Consider the following 20,852-nt stretch of genomic DNA (forward strand, 5'->3'; position numbering starts at 1 on the left):
TACATGAAGTGTATCACAATATCTCCATTTTCCTCTCATCTGGCACTTTCATGATTCACTCTCAGTATGGAGCACAACCCAGAGATGTTTAAACTTCAGGAGAGAGTAGAGTAAAGGACATACTTTCAACATCGTTCGAATATCATGAAAATATTCATGAGTTGATAAATTGATTGAGGATGAGAACGGAAAAATTACGTAATTTACAATTTCAAGGAGAAATAATTATCTCCAGAATAATAACAATGATCTATTTTAATTATGAATTCCAACTAAAATATTATTAAATGAGCTCAGTTGATACTTTTTTATACAGAAAAAGAAAAAACATTAAAAATATCTGGAGACCCTCTGATGCATGAAAGACCAAGAATTTAATTTTGAGGGTCGAAGATTTGGTTCTTATAATAACCTAAATTTTTTAGGCAAATTTCGATATTTTTTTTTTCACTTTGAACAATAGATTTTTCTGTTCTGATTTTTTAAAAAATAACAAGAACCAAAAAATCAGCATTCAAAAGGTGAATTTCACTCTAGTCCGTCCTCAGCTCCCCATTCAGTATATTGCCCAGCCCTGGTAACAATGATTCAATGATCACATCTCTATTGACTCAAATTGATCTACCTTACAACTACAGCACTGAGTATTACTTTGATATGGCGTTCAATTGATCGTCGTTAATTCGTAGAGCGCCGAGAATAGCAGCGTAAACTACCCAGTAGACAGATATTTCATTATTCAGACATTTTAGCATTTTAACATTAAAAAAAAAAAATCAATCGAAAAAAAAAAATACCGTCATTTGAGGATTAAAAATCACAAGTTATTAAAAATGCAAAGCAACAATTCACATTTTAATATTTCACCGCGTAATTTCCTACTCAAAAGCAGATTGTCCATTTACTGGGTAGCTACTCTTAATTTGCAGATAAGAGCTTCGATTCATAGTTCAAAGGACCTTCTCAAAACTCCCTAAATCCCTATTTATACAATTTCTATGATAAACAACGTTAAATCTGTGAACAGTGATACTGATATACTTCTTCTTCTCCTAATATTCATCTCTATAACCTCTCTGTAATTGCGTTCCATCAATTTTTCAAATCGAATATTTCGATCAGCAGTGGCTCGACACTGGAGGGATTGACGTTTAGGTAAACCCCGACGACTTCTTTGTTCAGCCTGTGCAGATCTGATATCTTTCTGATCAGCCTCAAAAACATGGATTTTGATTCACAACCTGGGTAGACGCTCTCCAGGTATCTTCGGAGAAGGTAATAATAGGAATTCTGGAATGAGAAGAAAATATTCACTCAATTTGAATTAGAGGCTATTCTATTCAATGATATTAAAGATAACGAACATTTTTTGATTGGTTTTCCAGAATAATTATTTTGAGCTCATTTTTTTCAACAACTTTTTACTTTTCTTTCATCTGTGCTTTGAACACTGAAATAAAATAAGTATTTGGAATTGTATTCATTTTGGCGAAATTACTTTTAATTATTATAAATAGCTATCAACAATGCAATCAGAACTAAAAATTATATTTCATTCAACTGCAGAAAATTTTTCAAATTAAATGTTTGTAAAATTCTGCAGAAAAAAATCACAAAATTTTCTTGAAATGAAACCTCTTTTCCCAAAGTAAAATTGTTCAAAGATCTGTTCAATTTAGTGTGAAAAATGATGATTTTATGCAAGAAAATTCACCTGCTCCAACTTAATAACATCGCTATGAACAACCCGGGCTCTGTCCGGCGTAAATAATGCAATGGCACTCAAAATCAGGATAATATTCTCATCCCTCCACTTTGGATCGAAATCCTTGACGAACTTCGCATGCTCTGCATAAATATTGCCCTTGGCCTGCTTCAGCACATCGGTTTTTATCATAGACATGCTCTCCTGGGAGTGCGGAATCTTCCAGAGATCCTTCTCAAAATCGTAAGTGAGGGCTGACCTCAGAATCAACATCTCCGTACATCCTCCCTTGAGTAATGCTAATTGGTCCTCCTGACACATATTTTTAAATGCATTTATCTTCTTCGCCATTTTTATCAGCCTCCTTATCGCTACTGCTGTCAAATTTATGAGGTTTAGCAGCGTTCCACTGGCTTGTCCAGCATTTCCCTGCAAAGGAATGAAAGAATGACATTTCATACTAATTAAAATTTCATTTAGAAATGTCTCTTTAATTTTAGATTTATTAATAAATTACTAGAAACGTCTTCAGAAAATTTTCTGAAGAAACAATTTACAAAGCTAAAAAAAATTTGCTTGAATTGAATAAATAAACTTCATCATAAAACAAATAAAAAATGTTCATTTACATCAATAGAACACTCCTCTCCCAGCAAAGTCGTGATATCATCATCGAGTGGTGCCTGAAGTGCCTTATTAGCAACAATCAATTCATTCAGCTTGGCCCTCTCAGCGTCATTCAGCTCCCTATTACTCTGATTGTTCCCGAGACAGGAGTAAGCCGAGAATTCCAGCTTGATAGCCTCACAGAGTATGGACTCAATGGAGTTATTAGCAATGGGTGTGCTGCCCACATCCTGCATGACCTTGGTCACGTCGTTGGTGACCTTGTCATTCCCTTGAAAGACCTGACTGCTGGAGGTGGCGTGTTCGACCTCATCATCTCCCTCCTTCGATTCCCCGATCAAATCAGTCAGAATGGGATTGTCCACATAACCAATCCCAGGGTCAGTCTCCAGCATGTCTCTTATCAGCTCATCAGAGACTCCATTGTTAGCCAGGGACTGAGTGGAAGCTTCTGGAATTTCTTCCCTCTCGCTCTCCTCCAGTAGTTGAGCAACCTTGGGATTGTTTACAAGCCTCGACAGGAGGGTTTCGTCCTGAAAAATCTCCATGATCAGCTGAGGCCTTCTCATCAGCCTGAAGATGAAACTGGGACTCTGGAGTTTCTCGAGAAGGTCCGAAGTATTGGGGTCAATTCTCTTGGATTTTTCACATGAATTTGTCGGCTCAGACGTCGAACTCTCGATATGGTGGCTCGAAGGGCTGAAGGAGGGGTTTGAGGTGAAGTCCGAGAGGCTCTCAGGGTCATTCTGAGTCCCCTCTTCATTGATTTGTACTTCTTGGGGTGAGTCATGCGCATCGTAGGGCTTTTCAGCTCCTGGGGAGGGGCACTGGGGGCTAGAGGTGGGAGGGGACTCCTTCAGCATCTCCAGGGTTTTCGACCCTATGATGTCTCTACTCTCTGGCGACGAGGGACTGGGAACACTTGCTGCTGTCACTGGACTCATGCTCTCGATTGTCGAGGACCCCTTGCCGTCCAGGTCTGTATACTTTCGCTCTGACTCCCAGAAGCACGTCTCCGAGACTGTTGAGGCCACTGATGCCACTGATACTGATGTGTCGTCGTAATTGGGTTCATCGATTATCTCACGCTTCATTTTTCGGGACTTTGGGGGGTCCGAGGTCGGACGCTTCTTCGCTCGGTTCTGCTCGATCTTCTTGCGTTTCAGTTCTTTATCGTGCTCGGTCATTATGTACTCTTTTCTCATACCCACGGTTAAACACTTGTCCAGGCGACATTTTTGACAAAATCTGCGGGTCACTGGGGTCACTTTGCAGTTCTCGGTGAAGGGACATCTGAAATCCTGAAATTAATCATTACAGAGGAATGTCAATAAAACCACTGAATTCATGAATTTCGTGAATGCCCTATGATTGGAGATGGATTCTTAAAAATTAGGAGTGGATCCCTCGAAATCAGCGACATGTCCCTGAAAATCTAAACTTTTCTGTGATCATCATTTCGTTTGGATATTGAGGGACTGGAAAGAAGTAATATCGAGTTGAAGTTTCATCAATTTTGTTTCATTCGGGTATGAGTGCGTGAATTGACTTATCTACTAATTGCTATCGGCACGTTCTGATAACAGGGGAATGGAATTGAAGATTTGAAGATAAATTGGCGTATGTGATTGATCCTGATTCCCTGATTCATTAACTTCAAATATTGAATTACAATTTTGAACGTAAAATGTGAATGAGCTGAAGATAATGTCTAAGCGCCAATTTTCTTGGACATTGATCAAATAGATTCAGGAAGGATGCACATGTCCAAGAAAAGTATTATTGGAGTTCTATTGAAAACTCAATTTTCGAAAGAAATATTTTATTATAAAAAATTGATAGAATTTAATTTTTTATTAAAATTCCATTTAAAAAATTAATTTTCATTGGATAATCTCTCTGAAATTTCCTGACTGAAAAACTAATAAAATAACAAACGAGGCATCGGGAACATAAATTACGTACAATTTTCAAGTAATTGAAAATCCTAAAATAAATACTAGATAATTGAATAATTACAATAAAATTTCCAGTTAGCATTGATTATCTCATTAAATTATGCATTTTTAATGACGAAATTTCTTGAAATGTCCATAGAATAATTTCAAGGAAATTTCATACAGTAATACACACAACAAATAACCTTATTCTTGAGTGCATTCCTCCGGAAGAATGCCTTGCAGCTCTCGCAGGAGATAGCATTGAAATTGTACCCAAGGGCCCGAGCCCCGCAGACCTCACAGATCTTATGAGCACCCCTCGTTGCTTGTTCATCATCCATGTCGTTCTTGCGGAAATGAACAGGCCCCTCTCACTTGTACATCACACATCATCCACCCTGGTGGTTGGCATCTCCCCTCGATTTCTCCCTCGATGACTCACATCACACTCTGTCACACACTGTCATTTGTGAGGTATTATCCTGTCGTTCGTTATCGAGCCCAGAGTCAACATCGACATTCAGCACAGCCCAGCACAACACAGTACTCTACTTCATTCTCTGTTGATTCATTTGGCTTTTGTCTCACTATATTCAATGAAATTCCTGAGCAGAGGTTCAACAGTCCTGAAGCAATGGTCTTTAACTGACGGAGTAAAACCGCTCAATTGGCGAGGCACTTATCAACACTTAACGAGACCCAAACAGAACGTGTTGTGCGTTGTGGGACACCTTTTGACAACTGTTTTTGTTATTATTCTTTTGTTGTGCTCTTTTTTTTAGGCTTGAGGCCAGATATTTCTCGAGTTCCACAGCCAATAACCGCATAAGCAAGCAATCGAAAACGTAATATTTCAATTAATCTGTCCGCTTGAATAATTTGTAATTACTCAAATATTCTACTCCTGAATTTTTGTGTCAGTGGAATATTGCCAAATTATGTATGTATATTGCCAAATTCCAAAATACGCCAAAGTGGATAAGGTGGCGCACCGTCGAAATGGTTCTGGGATTCCAGCATTCCAAAACACACAGCCGAAATAATGTAATTTGGCTGGATTTTTGGGTTGGTAAAGAAGAATTGTGGTAGTGTTACCGACGAAAATCTGCCGACGATGTGAAAATAAAATGCATCTAATTCAAAATGGCGCACGGACATCACAGTGCTATTTGGTGAGATTGACACGTGTTGTGCACAGTTGATTGTTGTTGTACTTTTCTTCCTCTCAGCCTTCATTCAATCGTTTTCGGTGGGTCACCAGAATAAAATTATTGAAAAGGTGAATCAACAAGCCTAATTCACCTCAATATATTCAAAATAGTCAATAATAAAGGAGGGGAGCATTGAGAAATCATTCAACCTTGTATTTTCAGTTGAAAACTTTTTTGGAGCAAACGATCATTGAAAAATGGCAAGTGCAGAGTCCGTGCAGGTGAGCTCGCTGCCATTGCCACCTATTCAGTACATAAACTTGTACACCGATGAGAATGTCAGGCGAGGGAGAGCACCAAGACCACCACCACCTGTTCACGACAGCTACTCGATGTTTGGAAATGTCTTCAATGCTGATGACACGATCATTAGACCGTTAGAAGCACAAGGGATTAAGAGACTCTATCCTCAGCATTTTGATCGCCGTAGGGAGCTCAAGAAACTCAATCACTCACTTCTGGTCAACTTTCTGGATCTCATTGATTTGTTAGTGCAGTGCCCTGATAGTCCAAGACGTGCGGAGAAGGTTATTATTATGTTCTTTAATTCACTTGTCCGTTGATTTCTTCAGGGATAGCCATATTCATCAATTATAATTGCTGTTAGATTATTAAGTAGTCAATTATTAGTTGATAAAATTCGAAAATTTTAATTATCGAAGTAATCATCAATTTAAATAGTTAAATTTTCAATAATTATTCATTAATCAGCAATTAAGGTAGGAAAATTGACAATTATTTGGATAGTCGGAAATCCGGAATTATAAGAAATTAGAAAATTTATAGTTGCAAATTTTTAAATATTCAATTCATCATCAATTGGAAATTTGGGTTATCAATTATTTTACTATTTTTAAATTTCTATTAGTATATTTTTTAATCTTGATCTATGTAAATCTAAAAAATCCTTTTAATATTGACGAAATTAGTATTGATGGCCATCTCCGCTCTTCACCCTTCCATTATTCAAATTAATTTTAAAATTAGAAAATAAAAAAAATGGTTATTCTCTCCAGGTGGAAGATCTTAGTCTCCTCTTCATCCACATTCACCACCTACTAAACGAGTTCCGGCCCCATCAAGCCAGAGAAACTTTGCGGGTAATGATGGAACTCCAGAGACGTCAAAGGATTGAAACCGCCCTGAGGTTTCAGAAGCACTTGGAGAAGGTGCAGGAGATTCTCCAGCACGCTCTCCAGATGCTCCCCGACACCGCAGAATTAGACTCCAAACTGGCCATCAACACTGAAGCCATGGAGTGCTCTGACAGCCTCAACTCAGAACACCAAAACACAGACCCGTGCTGCCCCAGTGATAAAATAATGTGCAAACTGATCGATGAGATGGTCTCATCCACCGGCGCATTCTGAACTAACTCCCCTCTTTGCCCATCACGAGTTAAATAACGTAATTATCCATTAAGCTGTACATACTGATCTCGACGTGAACTGTAATTCTAGTTTTTGCAATGGGAAAATATATACTTCCAGCGTGAAAATTCGGTGAATGAATTCCAAACGATTTCTTCAGTATATTAGGTTTTTATTGAGACAATTAGGAATTTTCACTACAGAGTGGATCAAGATGATGATTCGATTATGTCAAGGTGAGGTGGGAGGGGGGAGGAGGTGAACGAAATAATTGTTTTTCTGTTGTTGAAACTCACCTTGTGATTCCTAAGATCAAATAAAATAAACGAAACAGTTGAAGCAAATGAATATAAGGAAATGAGACGAGTGAGCTGGCTGACCTGAAAGAATTAGAGCATTTGATTGACCTGTTGGAAGTCTTCTGGGGCATCCGACATTCTGAAATTAATTAATCAATTATTTAATCGAGTTTCTCTTCCGGGTGATGATAACCTGGAGCATTTCCTCGTCCAAGAGAAGGGGATAGCCTGAAAAATCGTAAATTTACATTTTATTTTACTTTTAATTTCATAAAATCAAAGAAACTTTGCTTTCCCCAAAATTCAGTATTCAATTAATCCGTAGTTTAGAATCCTTTTTAGACGATTTGTTTCGAGAGGAATGAGACAATGGTGCACAGAATGAATGATTAATCAAATTGTAGTAAGAGTGAGGTAAATAGATGTTATTTATTCAATAAAAATTTAGAAAAATATGGAAAACGGTTTCTTTGATTTAAGAAATTATAATCAACAAAATAATGATGAATTGATGTACTAGTCCACAGCATAATTGGCGCTCCCTGTTAACATAAGAATAAAATGTACAGATTGAGGAGTACATTGAGGGCAGGAATTGAGGGCTTGGAAAACTGGGAGTGATCTACGCTGGGGATCAAGGGTTGTTGCTTGGGGAGAATACATATTGGAATAATTCCACTTATTCTCTTCAACATTTTAGGGCTGCAATTTTCTCCTTCAACAGTTTTTCACTCGCACTTCACCATTAATTATCCCAATTTATGAAGTTCTGTCTCATCTCATTCCCAACTATTCATAAGCTTCGTGGTACAGCCTCGACAAAATGGAAATTAAATCAATTCACTCTATAGCCGATCCAGTTATTAATTCAAAGTCCTCGAAAAGTTGACGCAATATATAACAAAGTAATCTTCACTCGCGAAATTCTCACACGAACAAAAAAACAAATGGGAGAAAAGGTAAACGTCCGTCCTTTGCTGCGTCTCGTATTTCAAATGAATCCCACGTCACTGTTTTTTTGCCATTTCATTGAACAGTTCTTGACGCATCCACACAATTTCAAACGAAACCATCCACTTTTCGTCATTATCATGTCATTGTTTGTTTTTTAAGGAAAATGGCGAATGAACAGGAGTCATTAGTATGAGTTTTTCCTCCAACCACCTCGACCTCGAGGTCTGAATCCCCCACGCCCACCTGAACGATTTCCCCTGAATCTACCTCGGTTTCCTGGAGAAAAAAAAAAATTAACATAAAAATTTTCTCCTTTCCAAGAAAAATAAATTGGAGATCAAAAAATTTCAACTGTCTATTCTATTTTATTCTATTTTCATCTTAAAATTTACCGTAATTTCCTGATGAAATATTGGCACTGTATTTTCCACTTGGCGGTGTATAAATCTCCCTCTTGCCCCCCTGCTTGTCATCCTTATTACGTTTGGTTGGACTTCCATCATTGCCAAATGTGATTGGCGTGTGTCGTTTCTGGATTGATGATGTCTTCTCCACCTGATGAATATTTTACATCCAAAATCCAATTAGTTTTTCCAATACAAGATGAACACAGTGAGAAAAATTCAATGAGCCATTTCGAAATTTTTGTTAGTTAATGTTCTGATTCATTGCCATAACCTCGTTAACTATCTATAAATGAAAAATATTTTGAGGACGATTAGACTCATGAAAAAAGATCCAGAGACACAAAAAAAAAACTCGATATTTCTCAAATCCCTCATATCACCAGATAATTCAATTCTAAATAAAATATTAAAAAATTGTCCTCTCTGTTTAATGAGACTTTGTAATTGTTTTACTGAATGTTAGTTCCTCACCTTCTTAGTATCGACCACTGGAGTCTTCCACGAGAGATGAATAACACTCTTGAAACTCGGTGGCGAGTGGAACAAGTCCTTGATGAGTGTATTAATATTGTTGGTGGTCTTCAGTGCAACCACTTTCAGCTGATTCTCCTCGGATTTCAGGTCCTTCTCCGATTTCCCACTGATAGCTTCACGCAGTTCCTTAATATATCCTTGTATCCCCCTCGCAAAATATTGCAGCCTCAACCTGAACTCTTTCAGCTGCTCTGGATCCTTGATTAAAAACTCTGGAGTCTGTTTGCACAGCTTGTGGAATGCATACATGAGACACTCGACGTGGCTGAATTCTAATTTTGGGACTTCCGTGATGTCGGTGTCTGGTGGTAGTGGCATGTAGACCTGCAATATCAATTAATTCAGTAATTAAGCATTGGAACGATTTAAGTCCAATTAGGTGAGTTTCGGCTGAGTTTTCGACGAATATCTCCGAATCTAAGGGAAAACTGGCCGACAGTCTAAATCAACTTAAACGGTTTTATCACTTTGCTGCTGAATTTAATCATAACTTTATCGAATTAAATAATTCTGTGAATTTGAATAAATTAATTGCAGCCTCCAGAGGTTTTAGACAAAAATAAATTGACAATTACAATCAATGCGTTGTACAGCTGCTGTACTTTCTCCTCTGGTTTTTCAACATTTCCACAGAACGTCATCAACTCAGCTAGCAATTTCAGGATGATCAGCTGGGCGTCACGACCATCAGGTGCTGATATCAGTGACAAATGGGGTAGAACTTGCATACAGATGTAGGAGACGTATTTCGAAGAGTCAATTTGGGCCTGGAACACGAACAAAATAAATTGGCACAATTTTCTTCTCGTGGAGGACTGAGGAATGCAAGTACTTGGAATCATTACGATGGTTACTCACACTAAAGTGCGGAAGAGCGTGCTTTATACATTGTATCAACCTGTCCAACTGCTCAATGCTGCTGTGCTTGAAAGGCACGGACAATTCTGCTTGCTCAATGGTAATGTCCACGAGCTCTTGCTGTCCTATGACTGTTGATCCCAGTCTCGTCCAGCTGAGTACATCCATTATTCCGTGAAATTCACTGGCTGTTACGTCCTGTCCAGAAATTAATCAATATGGATAACAATGAATGGAGGATTTTTTCGTTGAAATGCAAGTTGGACTAGTTTTTTTTGTCTTGTAACTTGTGGTGACTTACGTTGAGTATTTTTTTGCACTCAGCAATCAATAAATCCTCAGATTCTTTAGTTATAACATCACGTCCAATGGATTTCAATTTTGAGGCCAGAAATTTTATACAAGACTCACGTTCCCCATCACGCTCACCATCGTCGTTTAGAATATGACTGAAAAATCCATTGAGTGTTCCTAAAACACAAAAAATTCATTAAAAACAAACTGTTTTATCATTTTTTATTCACTTTGTTGGAAATATATACAATTGTGGAAATTGATTATTTTAAATTTTCATCTACCTTTAGAATCATTTTTCAACAGTGACATAATGCTGTTATGAACCACTGCGAGTTCTGTGGGGTCCTCGGCCTGCAGTAGCTGCGCCAAAATATCTGCAATTCTCGGTGTATGCTCCTTATTGTCCTTGCAGAGGGCTGGTAAATCCTTAATCGCTTGCTTTCGAATCTGAAATTGAAGAACATAAAATTAGAAATTTATTAACATTCGTTAATCATCACCTGTTTTTGTTTATTTATGACTGGCCAGCTTTGCATTGCATTTATCGTGGCACTTCAGCAGTTGCCTTGAAATGCAAAGAATATGCAATTTAACTGCGATTTTATGCGAATATTGTAAATAATTTACATGGCTGGCGTGTCCCTAGGAAATTGTTTTATCCGAAAACTCAATAAAAAATCATTGCTATCTCTCTATCGTGTGATTGCATTATCAAGATTATAATTTCTATAGACAAGGTCTAAATAAAATCAATTGTGTAAAAAAAAAAAAAGAAACTCCATTGCATCCCTCAATTGTTTGGACGCCATAATGGACATTTAAAGCGAGGATTGATTCATAATATTACGCACAGCAATATCCTCATCCTCACAGAGGTCCAGGTGTGCCTCAATCGCCTTGTCCGCAAGTTTTGGAAAATGTTTGAAGAATCTCGCGATGAACTGCGACGCCAGACGCTTCTCCTTCGGGCTCCCCTTCACAGCTTTCAGAATCTCCAAGTACTCCTTCTCATGCTGGAAAATACATCATCAGAAATAGATATTTTGGACGACAACGTGGGTGTACTCCACACCTTCAGAAATCTAACTCACCTCCGGGAGTTTGTCTTTGGCGTCAGCTAGAATGCCAAAATGTTTGTACAACTTCTCAATACTGTCGGTGCTCATCTTCACAACTGATCAATTATTTTCTTCGTCGACGGGATTGTTTCTCCTCACTGTTTCTACGAGTATTTAGAATGGTTACATTAACTTTTGGGTGAAAATTGAAGTCGGTAGACCGGCGAGAGAATGCCAACAGGAATGTCGAGACAAAAATGGTGGACTCGGATGGAATAAATATTCTTGTACTGTGCTGTGGCATTGCCATTGCACGCTTCAACAGTGCTGCCACCATTGAAATTTCAATATTTTAATATTACTATTACGATACTAATTTCCGTAATTTCCATTGTTCCGAGGTGACATTCATCTAAATTATCTCTGCGACTTGATTTGTTGTCGATGAGTTGTATAAAGCTTCAATTTTGTCTTTTGTCAAAAGACAAAGTTGAATGTTTGTGTTGGTATTTTTGACTTGACAACAGTGCACTCTGATTGGTCGACGCTGGCGCCATTATGGGCAAGTGGAGAAAATGATCGTGTATGGAGTTTCCGGTTCTAGGTTATATACCTGACTTATTCGTTGAAAACAATAATAATAGAATAAAAAATAATAAATAACTGGGAGTGATTTTAAGGAAAAAATAGGCGAGAGGTGAAAATGTCGACGAGATGGTGAGGAGAATTTTATTAATACTGATGATAATTTATAACTATAATTAATTTGGTGATGAATGGTCTCCGATGTTGGAACTAATTATTGCGAATGTTGGAAAATTCAATGAAGAATTATTCATTCATTACCAAATCACGTCTGAAAGAATTTCTATTGCACTTTTTTATAATTAATATTTCAAAATGATATTAACTAATTGACAATATGTTATTGGTAAATACGTTAATAGAAAAAGTTGCATCGAAAGATGAAATTTTACAAATTGATCATCAAAATAGTTTCCCTTGGATAAAAAATTTAATAGTAAAAATATTTTCCATAATAATGCGAAGTAAAAGAAATAGAATTCCAATTCAATTTTCTATCGAATTCTCTCGTGTTTTTCGCGTAAGTGATTATATTCAATAATTGTGCATAACCATGAAAAAATTGAAATTATAAATCACTGTTGATCACCTAGGTACCCAATTTACCAGAAAGGAAATCCTCAACTCCGAGTATTTCTGCCAAATTTCTGGATGAAGATAGTCAAGGGTAAATACAAACTACCAGAGAACACCGTTGAATTTCACTGCTCGATGGAGATGACTAAATACGATGTTAAGAATTATCTCGAGAAAATTTACAAAGTGCCGGTGATTGATGTGAGGACGAGGATAAAAATGGGCAAGTTTAAATATGCTGCCACTGGTGGATATGTTGTCCAGGAAGACGATATCAAAGTTGCCTATGCAATTTTAGTAAGTTTTCTTCATATGATTCACGTCGGGGAGGTGCAATTGAAATAACATTCCCCATTATTTCAATTCCATGAGCCAGTAGAAGGCATTGAAGGAACTTTTTAATAAAGTCATAACAAAATTTGACGACATATTTTCGTCAATTTGAAAATATTTTCTTTTAATTGTTTATTCGCAGAATAAAGTCTTTGAATTTCTTAAAAATAATCAATTTTTTCCAGCAATTTGTAACTCAACTTTTTGACTTTTTCAATTGTCAAACGATTCGTTGATGAAAAATTAATTCTTTGGAATTTTGTACGAAATTTGAGTGAAATGTATTTCATTTTAAGCATAAATGAGCCTCATTTTTTGGAAACGAAAAATGGTCCATTTTGTCCCACTCATCCGTGAAAATTGAAGGAAATTGTTTTTGGAATGATTTGATACTGTGAACCCGTTTAATTACAGCCCACAGATCAGAAATTCGTGTTCCCTGAACTCTTCGATAAAGAAGAAAAGGCAGAAACCGAGAAAGACGAAAAGAAGAGCTTGTCGCAGATGGAGGACGGCTACAAGAAATTTTTGCAAACTAACGACAAGCCTGGCGTCCCAGGATGGTTTTCCATATAAAACTGTAGATACTAGTGTAAAAATAAGAGAAAATCTATCAATAAAAGAATCAAATAAATCATTTTGAATGAAAATAATGTGTTGTTTATTCCAACTTAGTTGAGAATTTAGTTTTTAACTAGTCACGAGCAGATTAAGAGATTTACCTTAAAACGATGATAATATTTAAGATAAATAACCGAACCGATATCTTGGTAAGATTTCTCAGATTTGGTATAATATTAGGTACGATAATGAGAATATAAAACTTTGCTTAAGCTTATCCTGAGCTCTGAAAGTCGCGTCATGGTGATGATTCGCGGCTGGCACCTCGAACATTCAGTATTCGTGGAGCATGAAGGCGTGAACGTTGCACATTGGGCATTGACTGAAGTCATTGATGAAAGTCACCTGTACAAAGAATGAGAAAAATGAACAGGTAGTCTATTCTCGAGTTGAAATCGTGCGTTCGATTTCGGTAGGTCCCATGGGACACACATGGTACGGTTTAGACAAATAAATTCCCTCGGTGTTCAATTCGATTCAAGCTCCCGTATTAATAATAATAAAAGGAATGTGAATTATTTTTATTCAATTACTTACCGTTTTAGTAACGAATCAACGCTGGGTTTGAGGACGTGAAGCAACAATTGTGAAGTTTTCAGCTGAATAAAACCGACTGAAGTCCTTTGTTTTGACACAGTGCGTTTAGTTAGTGCGTGTCCGACTGAGGAGAAACCTTCAAAACACGCCGGGATGTAAACAACCACGCGGAAGCAGCCAATGAGAGGCCAGGCGACTGTGCAGGGTTCCCCCATGACGAATTATTATTTCTCAGGAATTTAAACTCCACGTGCTTTTTTTTTCTTTCTTCTATGATTCATGATTTTTCTTGTCGCATGTGTTTCTATGTAGGAAAAGAAAATCTATTCGTTTGGACGTACGAAAAGAATTTCAGAGAAAAACCTAGGGTAAACATGCAGGCCCTTTTTTGCATATGAAATGAAAATTGTATTGATTATTTCACTTATCAATAATATTACTCGTGCATAATCATGCGATCAATTATTCTTGAAATGAGATTACTTAATTTATCCCAATAGACCGCCTTTGGGTCGGGAAGTTGACATAGATAATTGTTGAAGGCAATGTTAACACATGAGAATCCGTGGAGGAGTTGTTTCCATAGATTCGATGATTGATCAAACATCACTTTTCCTAGATTGAAAAAATGGCGAGTGGAACGGTGAATCCTGACAACAAAAGAACCGGAAATAATTTGTCGACGATTTATGGCAGGTGCGTTGCATACGTGTGATGACTGTGAAATGAATTTTTGAAAATAATACTTATCCATTAGAATTCGTTCTCTCAGAGTACCCACCGTCGGCACTGATAAAATGAAGGTGACCTTTTGCACGGACATGGACAAGTCCGTGATTGTTTACAATTTTGAGAAACGAGGCTGGGCACAGGTGGGACCTGAGGATGACTGGAATTTTTACTGGTAATTCAATTGGTGTTCTGCACAAAATTGTTTGGCATACTTTCACATCACCTCTGCTGTATTGTCTCAACAAAATCAGGCAGGAAAAAACATCATAGAAAAACCTAGCGAATTCGACAGAAAATTTTATCGGATTTTTATAGAACTTGTATAGGAAATTCTATTAGTTTTTGGACGATTTTATGGAAGAATTCCGCCGGTTTACGACACTTTAAAAAAAAAATTCCAATAAAAATTATTTTATAGAAAAAAAATCAGTATAGTTTCATATTTTTATACAATTATTTTCTATTGCGACATTTTCTATGGTAATTCCTCGACATGAATTTCCTAAGTGCTTTCCACTCCATTAGAAAAATCGGATTCTATTGATTTTTTCCATAGAATACTTTCAATAGAACACTTCTATAAAAAAAAAAAAAACGCGCAAATAAGCTGCGGAATTTTTCAATTTCTTCATCACTTGTGCGTAAAGTGAAGTTCTATGCACTCTAAATTTGAATGGCATTCATTGAATTTATCATTTCGCTTGAATAATTATTGTATTTCTAGGGCAGTAACACAATCCTGCCGAAACATATTCAGCGTAGAAACAGGATACCGAATGGGTGACAATCAGTAATAATTCAATACGGACTCCAATAAATATAGCTGTCTGTCTTCACCCGTTTATCCTTTTCAGGACGATAAATCATTTCCCGAATCACTACGAATTGACCCGCAAGGATTTATTAGTGAAAAACATAAAGAGGTACCGAAAGGACCTCGAGCGAGAGGGAAGCCCCTTAGCAGAACGTGGGGATGGTCCTGGTAAGTATCTACACCTGGACTTCATCCCCGTGACCTTCGTGTTACCCGCGGACTACAATATGTTCGTAGAGGAGTATCGAAAGTCTCCACAAAGCACTTGGATCATGAAACCCTGTGGGAAATCCCAGGGGGCGGGGATTTTCCTGATTAATAAACTTAGTAAATTGAAAAAATGGTCTCGAGAGGCGAAGAATCCCTTCAATCCGAATTTATCGAAGGAATCTTACGTCATATCTAGGTAAATTCAAATGATATAGACCAATGATTTGATTAAAATTTTAGTAATTGAAATCAATCATTCAGTAATTAAATCGCGAATTAAATGTAATAGTAAATTTTTCCTCCCCAATTACTCCACAGATACATCGACAATCCCCTCCTAATCGGTGGTAAAAAATTCGACCTCCGCCTCTACGTCCTGATAACATCCTTCCGTCCCCTGAAAGCCTACCTCTTCAAGCTCGGTTTCTGTAGATTTTGCACAGTCAAGTACGACACGAGCATACAGGAGCTCGACAATATGTACGTTCATCTCACGAATGTCTCCGTCCAAAAGCACGGGGTGAGTGGTACCTACCTGAGCAGCCACTTGTCTACTTGTCATACTAAAAAAAAAATAGAATTCAAAAAAATCTTGTCAACCAGGACGAGTACAATAGTCTCCACGGGGGCAAACTGAGCGTTCAAAATCTTCGTCTGTATCTGGAGAGCACTCGAGGAAAAGCTGTGACTGAGAAGCTTTTTTCAAATATCTCCTGGTGCATTGTTCACTCGCTGAAAGCTGTCGCGCCAGTTATGGCTAATGATAGACACTGCTTTGAATGTTACGGATATGATATCATCATTGATAATAAGTTAAAGCCCTGGTTGATCGAAGTGAGTCTGTGCATTATAGAGAAGATTACACGTACGGATTAATTTCATAGAACAATCTCGTGAATTTTAATTCTTGAAAATTGTGTTGGATATTTCCATTAGTTTTTTGACGATTCTATTGAGAAATTCCTTAAGTTTCTAATTCTTTTTTTTTCAGAAGAAATATTTAATGGAAAATATTCTATAGGAAAAATCCGTAGAATTCGATTTTTTAATATCTTAACTTATTCTTCAGGTCATTTTCAATAGAATGTCCTCGGCTCAAATTTTCCACGTTTTTTTCATCCTATTCTTCTTTTCTTTTCATCAAAAAAATTCTGTAAAAAATATCTCAATAGGATAGTAGTTGAATGGTAAAATCCAAATGAATAGATATCCAATAGAATTGTCCAGTGAATTCGCTAGGTATTTCTGTGTAATTTTTTAAAAACAAATAGGAAATTCAATATAAATCTAATAAATGAGTAACAAAAGAAAGGCAAATTAGTGATGAATGATGAATTTTCCCGGACTAATGCTTCCTTTGTACCCTCCTGAATGCCTTCACTGAATTCCATAAGAATAGCTCTCAATTCACTGATCCGCGTTGTCAAAAGCTCATACTAGTCTCCCTTAATTAAAATTCGTTCCAATCAACTCGAACAATTTTTTCAATAAATTCTCGTTCCAGGTCAACGCCTCGCCCTCTTTGACATCGACAACTGTGAACGACAGGATATTGAAATACAAGCTCATAGACAATATCGTATCCGTGGTGCTACCTCCGGACGGTGTGCCCGAGTAAGTGGGACATACAGTCAAGTCCAATTACCATAACGTCATTCAGAAAAGCTCTCGGAGCTTTGGAATTCTCGAGAGGATTCATACAATGTCAGCAGATCTTTTCATTTTTTCTTTTCATTCACTTGTTTATTCAATAGTGTCAGATGGAACAAGTGTCCAACGCCCGAGGCAATGGGAAATTTTGAACTTCTCCTCGACGAGGAACTCTCCGCTCAAGAGGAGAAGGACGGATACTCCGGCAAATACAGGGGCTCCTCAAACAAGTGGAAATGATCCAAGTAGTGAAGGGAATTTATATTTATTTAAAATACAACAAGAAATTTATTATTAGCCGTTCTTGCTTTCTTTTTTTTTGTACAGATATGATACATAAACAGGATATGATGGATACATCACGAATGAGAAGGTAAACCCTTCGATTGTGGTCGTGAAATTGTTTCCACAATTTTTAGTAATACTTTTTTCATTCATGAGGCGAATTCGTCAAAATTGGCAGTGTGAAATCGTTTGAGAAATGGCGATTAATATTTTTAGGGGAGAGAATTCTTTTTCTATTCTAGAATGATTAATGGTTATGGCACCCTGTAGTCTTTAATTAAGTTATTTTGTTCGATTGGAAAATGTTGCAACAGGATAAGTCGAATTTCAGAATTTTTATTTTCATTTTAATGTCGCTGGATGTAAAGAAAAATTAACTGAGCAAAATATACAATTTTCCTCGTTGAACCTAGAAAATTCCAGTCATTTATCACAATTTTCTGTAAAGTAATATTTTTCTACATTTCCCGCAAAAAATGTTTTTTTTTTAATTTCATTTTTTGTTTGAAACTTTGACTCAATATTTTCTGATATAAAATGACCATGAATCCTATTCTTCTGAGCTTTTATCACAATTTTATCTCTGATTGGCAAACACCTTAACTACTATGGACTTATCCTGTTGAACAAATTTATTTTTGGGATCAAAAACTTTGATACAAATTGCACAGAAATCTCAACGAGCGGTGATGTCGCGTACAAAAGCATCGATATACAATTTCTCATCAAGGGGAGATTGCACTTGAAATTGATGAGTTTATTACTTCAATTTTAGTGAAAAATATGAGAAAAAATTGGTGTTTTGATTTTTTTTATGAATGAAATTTTCAAAAGAATTTGGAAAATTCTACTTCAATGATTTATGATGCAGTTGAATATAACTAATTTTTTGAAATTTTCACTGCCAATTTTGAGAAAAAAAAAAATTAAAAAACTCAAAAATATAAATTTTTAAAAAGCTCGTTTAGTTATTATATGTCACGAGAACACATTTGAAGATTTTATCCCTCTAAAATCTCCTCCTGATCAATAAAAAAAAATCAAAATCTAATTTTTTCTCATTTTTTACATTATAACCAAAGTCGTAAACTCATCAGTAGGATGTATTGGATTGGAAATTTGAATGCAGTCTCCCCTTAACATTGAATGTGCGTATGACATATCTCGATATATAGCAGTATCGAGTAATTTAAATCGATGAAGAAATTAGTACTAACCCTAGTATATTCGTGGGAGCAGCCTTTGGTTAAATGCCACATTCAGGTAAGAAACCATAAAGTCCATGTGTAATCTTCTCTCCATTCTCTCTTTAGAGACAAATAACGAGAATATAATATAATACGATATATCTTTATCACAATTAACAGAGTATACATAGACATAATTAATGGCCTTTGTGCAGACATTGGAGACGAGACTATTTCCTTGAAATGCTGTGTGGGCTCTGTCATAAAAATTATCTCGAATGTGGAAACAAGCTGTCATGTACATTTTTACACGTTTTTTTTTCACGGTGCTGTCTTTAAAATTATTAGTCTGACCGTCACAATTTTTTTTTTATTTACACGCTTATTATTTACAATGCATCATGCTCCACCGCTATTCTGCTTCTTTTATAAATTACCTACAGAATGTACGGTTCATGATCACTAGGCACTTGAGGCGCAATTTCTTTCTCCCTTTGTACAAGAATGTAATTCAACTATAAAACAGATATTTGCACTTTTTTAAATGCGTTTTGTTTGATACACCTATCGTATCTTTGTACGAAGGTAACAAGTATAAAAAAATTTAATAGAAGAAATCTAGGGCTGTAGAAAATTCTCTTGAAGTTGTATTAGAAATTCTATTTGTTTTTTGGCCCGATTGCTATTCCGGAAAAAATCTATGGGTTGTGATTTTTCGTGTGAATTATTCTCTTGACATTTTTTTCTGTACCAATTTTTAAGCATAAATTTTCATCTTTTCTCTCATTAGAAAATTTAAGTCCAAGACTTGTTGTAAAAAAACATTCCAATAAAATTCCCAAAGAATTATAATAGAATGCATTCGATTTTCTATTCAATTTTCTCATACTTAATGTAGCACCGATTTTCATTAAAATAAAACTTAAAACTAATGGAGGCCCTCATTTGAATATCGAGTAATTCACCCATTTTGATTCTCTTAATACTTTGTCGCAAGGAAGAAGAAAACGAAAATTGAATTTCGATTATTTTTGTTGCGCGTTAAAAAATAAAATTCGAAAAATCCTACCCGATTTTCCAAGCTCCCTTACGGCGCAGGAGACGGTGGAGGTGGAAGCGGACTGAAATACGTCGAAGACCTGGAGCTTGGAGATGGGGGACAACTGTAGGCTGTGTCACTGTGGTAAACTGATCTTGGCGTTGGTGGTGGTGGACCTGGCTCACTTTCGTACCTGTAGCGAGCTAGTTGAGGGTAATTGCTGTCTGACTCGTCGCAGACGTCAGTGCTGCAGGGGGTGGGGGGCGGAGGCTGGTTTATGCTGCGGTAGTAGCGATAGGGACGGTAACGAGAGGCATTGCTGCTGGAGCAACGAGTTGAGTTCGCCGTTGTTGCTGGACTCGGTGGTGGATTGAGGGTCTCCTGGGGGTAACCACCTGCTGAGCTACCCCTAGTGGAACTTGACGCACCTTTAAACATTGGGGGAACATTTTCGAGGTTATTTCAGCGAGAAAAAAAAAAAAAAGAAGGCCGTGACTATTCGCACCATTGCGTGAATCACTCCCGTACACTCCATACACTCCACGCACGCGGGAAGTTTGCGTGTTTCACGCAGCCGAATTTTCATACTGCTGTGTATTTTACGCAGTTGAAGTTTTATACACCTGTGTGTTTATACACACAGGAGTGTGAAATACACAGGAGTATCTGAATACGACTGCGTGAAACACACAGGTGTATAAAAATACAACAGCGTGAAACACACAGGTGTATAAAAATACAACAGCGTGAAACACACAGGTGTATAAAAATACAACAGCGTGAAACACACAGGTGTATAAAAATACAACAGCGTGAAACACACAGGTGTATAAAAATACAACAGCGTGAAACACACAGGTGTATAAAAATACAACAGCGTGAAACACACAGGTGTATAAAAATACAACAGCGTGAAACACACAGGTGTATAAAACTTCAACTGCGTGAAACACACAGGCGTATAAAAATGCATCTCCGTGAAACACACGGGTGTATAAAAATACAACTGCGTGAAACACACAG

The 20,852-nt window shown here is 36.9% G+C and overlaps 6 protein-coding genes across 7 annotated transcripts in view; 3 read left to right on the plus strand and 3 right to left on the minus strand.

Moving 5' to 3' along the window:
* Window positions 1-145: 145 nt before the first annotated feature.
* LOC107043905 (nuclear hormone receptor HR96) lies at window positions 146-5,328 on the minus strand. The gene is made up of 4 exons (XM_015265591.2): window positions 4,476-5,328; window positions 2,335-3,633; window positions 1,715-2,134; window positions 146-1,290 (listed from the first exon to the last, which is right to left on the minus strand). The coding sequence occupies exons 1-4, from the start codon at window positions 4,611-4,613 to the stop codon at window positions 1,093-1,095; spliced, it is 2,055 nt and encodes a 684-aa protein (XP_015121077.1). The 5' UTR covers window positions 4,614-5,328; the 3' UTR covers window positions 146-1,092.
* Window positions 5,252-8,377, plus strand: LOC107043910 (mediator of RNA polymerase II transcription subunit 7). 2 transcript variants are annotated; one of them, XM_015265603.2, is made up of 3 exons: window positions 5,252-5,521; window positions 5,646-6,010; window positions 6,500-8,377. In XM_015265603.2, exons 2-3 carry the CDS (start codon window positions 5,681-5,683, stop codon window positions 6,851-6,853), a joined length of 684 nt encoding a protein of 227 aa, XP_015121089.1. In that variant the 5' UTR covers window positions 5,252-5,521; window positions 5,646-5,680; the 3' UTR covers window positions 6,854-8,377. The 2 variants fall into 2 exon arrangements, with proteins under 2 accessions (XP_015121089.1, XP_015121088.1); XM_015265602.2 differs by having other exon boundaries at window positions 5,255-5,551.
* LOC107043907 (apoptosis inhibitor 5) lies at window positions 7,563-11,562 on the minus strand. Its single transcript, XM_015265594.1, has 9 exons — window positions 11,294-11,562; window positions 11,054-11,215; window positions 10,484-10,649; window positions 10,207-10,376; window positions 9,906-10,103; window positions 9,623-9,814; window positions 8,985-9,371; window positions 8,499-8,661; window positions 7,563-8,382 (listed from the first exon to the last, which is right to left on the minus strand). Exons 1-9 carry the CDS (start codon window positions 11,366-11,368, stop codon window positions 8,291-8,293), a joined length of 1,605 nt encoding a protein of 534 aa, XP_015121080.1. The 5' UTR covers window positions 11,369-11,562; the 3' UTR covers window positions 7,563-8,290.
* Window positions 11,563-11,806: 244 nt separating this feature from the next.
* On the plus strand, window positions 11,807-13,404 carry LOC107043911 (39S ribosomal protein L23, mitochondrial). Its single transcript, XM_015265604.1, has 3 exons — window positions 11,807-11,977; window positions 12,439-12,718; window positions 13,169-13,404. Exons 1-3 carry the CDS (start codon window positions 11,964-11,966, stop codon window positions 13,328-13,330), a joined length of 456 nt encoding a protein of 151 aa, XP_015121090.1. The 5' UTR covers window positions 11,807-11,963; the 3' UTR covers window positions 13,331-13,404.
* A 949-nt stretch (window positions 13,405-14,353) lies between these two features.
* LOC107043886 (probable tubulin polyglutamylase TTLL1) lies at window positions 14,354-17,558 on the plus strand. Its single transcript, XM_015265560.1, has 8 exons — window positions 14,354-14,608; window positions 14,685-14,816; window positions 15,369-15,434; window positions 15,499-15,864; window positions 15,987-16,188; window positions 16,272-16,502; window positions 17,173-17,282; window positions 17,423-17,558. Exons 1-8 carry the CDS (start codon window positions 14,541-14,543, stop codon window positions 17,556-17,558), a joined length of 1,311 nt encoding a protein of 436 aa, XP_015121046.1. The 5' UTR covers window positions 14,354-14,540.
* Window positions 17,559-17,620: 62 nt separating this feature from the next.
* Window positions 17,621-20,852, minus strand: part of LOC107043960 (low-density lipoprotein receptor-related protein 6) — an 18,288-nt gene continuing 15,056 nt past the window's right edge. Inside the window, exon 4 of the mRNA XM_015265684.1 lies at window positions 17,621-20,257. Coding sequence (XP_015121170.1) covers window positions 19,878-20,257 — 380 coding nt within the window. The 3' untranslated portion in view covers window positions 17,621-19,877. The remainder of the gene's footprint in view (window positions 20,258-20,852) is intronic.

This window comes from Diachasma alloeum, unplaced genomic scaffold (assembly GCF_001412515.2).
Source record: "Diachasma alloeum isolate Michigan unplaced genomic scaffold, Dall2.0 Dall_scaffold_00648, whole genome shotgun sequence".
In the NCBI taxonomy this organism is placed as follows: Eukaryota; Metazoa; Arthropoda; class Insecta; order Hymenoptera; family Braconidae; genus Diachasma; species Diachasma alloeum.

Bases quoted from the DNA above. Each gene is read 5' to 3' on its own strand.
- LOC107043905 (XM_015265591.2), bottom strand. From the start codon at position 4,613: ATGGATGATGAACAAGCAACGAGGGGTGCTCATAAGATCTGTGAGGTC. The intron at 3,634-4,475 runs GTTATTTGTTGT...GATTAATTTCAG, and splicing joins GGAATGCACTCAAGAATAAG to GATTTCAGATGTCCCTTCAC. The intron at 1,291-1,714 runs GTGAATTTTCTT...TTCTCATTCCAG, and splicing joins ATGTTATTAAGTTGGAGCAG to AATTCCTATTATTACCTTCT.
- LOC107043910 (XM_015265603.2), top strand. From the start codon at position 5,681: ATGGCAAGTGCAGAGTCCGTGCAGGTGAGCTCGCTGCCATTGCCACCT. The intron at 6,011-6,499 runs GTTATTATTATG...TATTCTCTCCAG, and splicing joins GTCCAAGACGTGCGGAGAAG to GTGGAAGATCTTAGTCTCCT.
- LOC107043907 (XM_015265594.1), bottom strand. From the start codon at position 11,368: ATGAGCACCGACAGTATTGAGAAGTTGTACAAACATTTTGGCATTCTA. The intron at 10,377-10,483 runs GTAGATGAAAAT...TTTGTGTTTTAG, and splicing joins GTTGAAAAATGATTCTAAAG to GAACACTCAATGGATTTTTC. The intron at 9,815-9,905 runs GTGAGTAACCAT...TTCGTGTTCCAG, and splicing joins ACGCTCTTCCGCACTTTAGT to GCCCAAATTGACTCTTCGAA.
- LOC107043911 (XM_015265604.1), top strand. The intron at 12,719-13,168 runs GTAAGTTTTCTT...GTTTAATTACAG, and splicing joins AAGTTGCCTATGCAATTTTA to CCCACAGATCAGAAATTCGT.
- LOC107043886 (XM_015265560.1), top strand. From the start codon at position 14,541: ATGGCGAGTGGAACGGTGAATCCTGACAACAAAAGAACCGGAAATAAT. The intron at 15,435-15,498 runs GTAATAATTCAA...TATCCTTTTCAG, and splicing joins TACCGAATGGGTGACAATCA to GACGATAAATCATTTCCCGA. The intron at 16,503-17,172 runs GTGAGTCTGTGC...TTCTCGTTCCAG, and splicing joins TAAAGCCCTGGTTGATCGAA to GTCAACGCCTCGCCCTCTTT.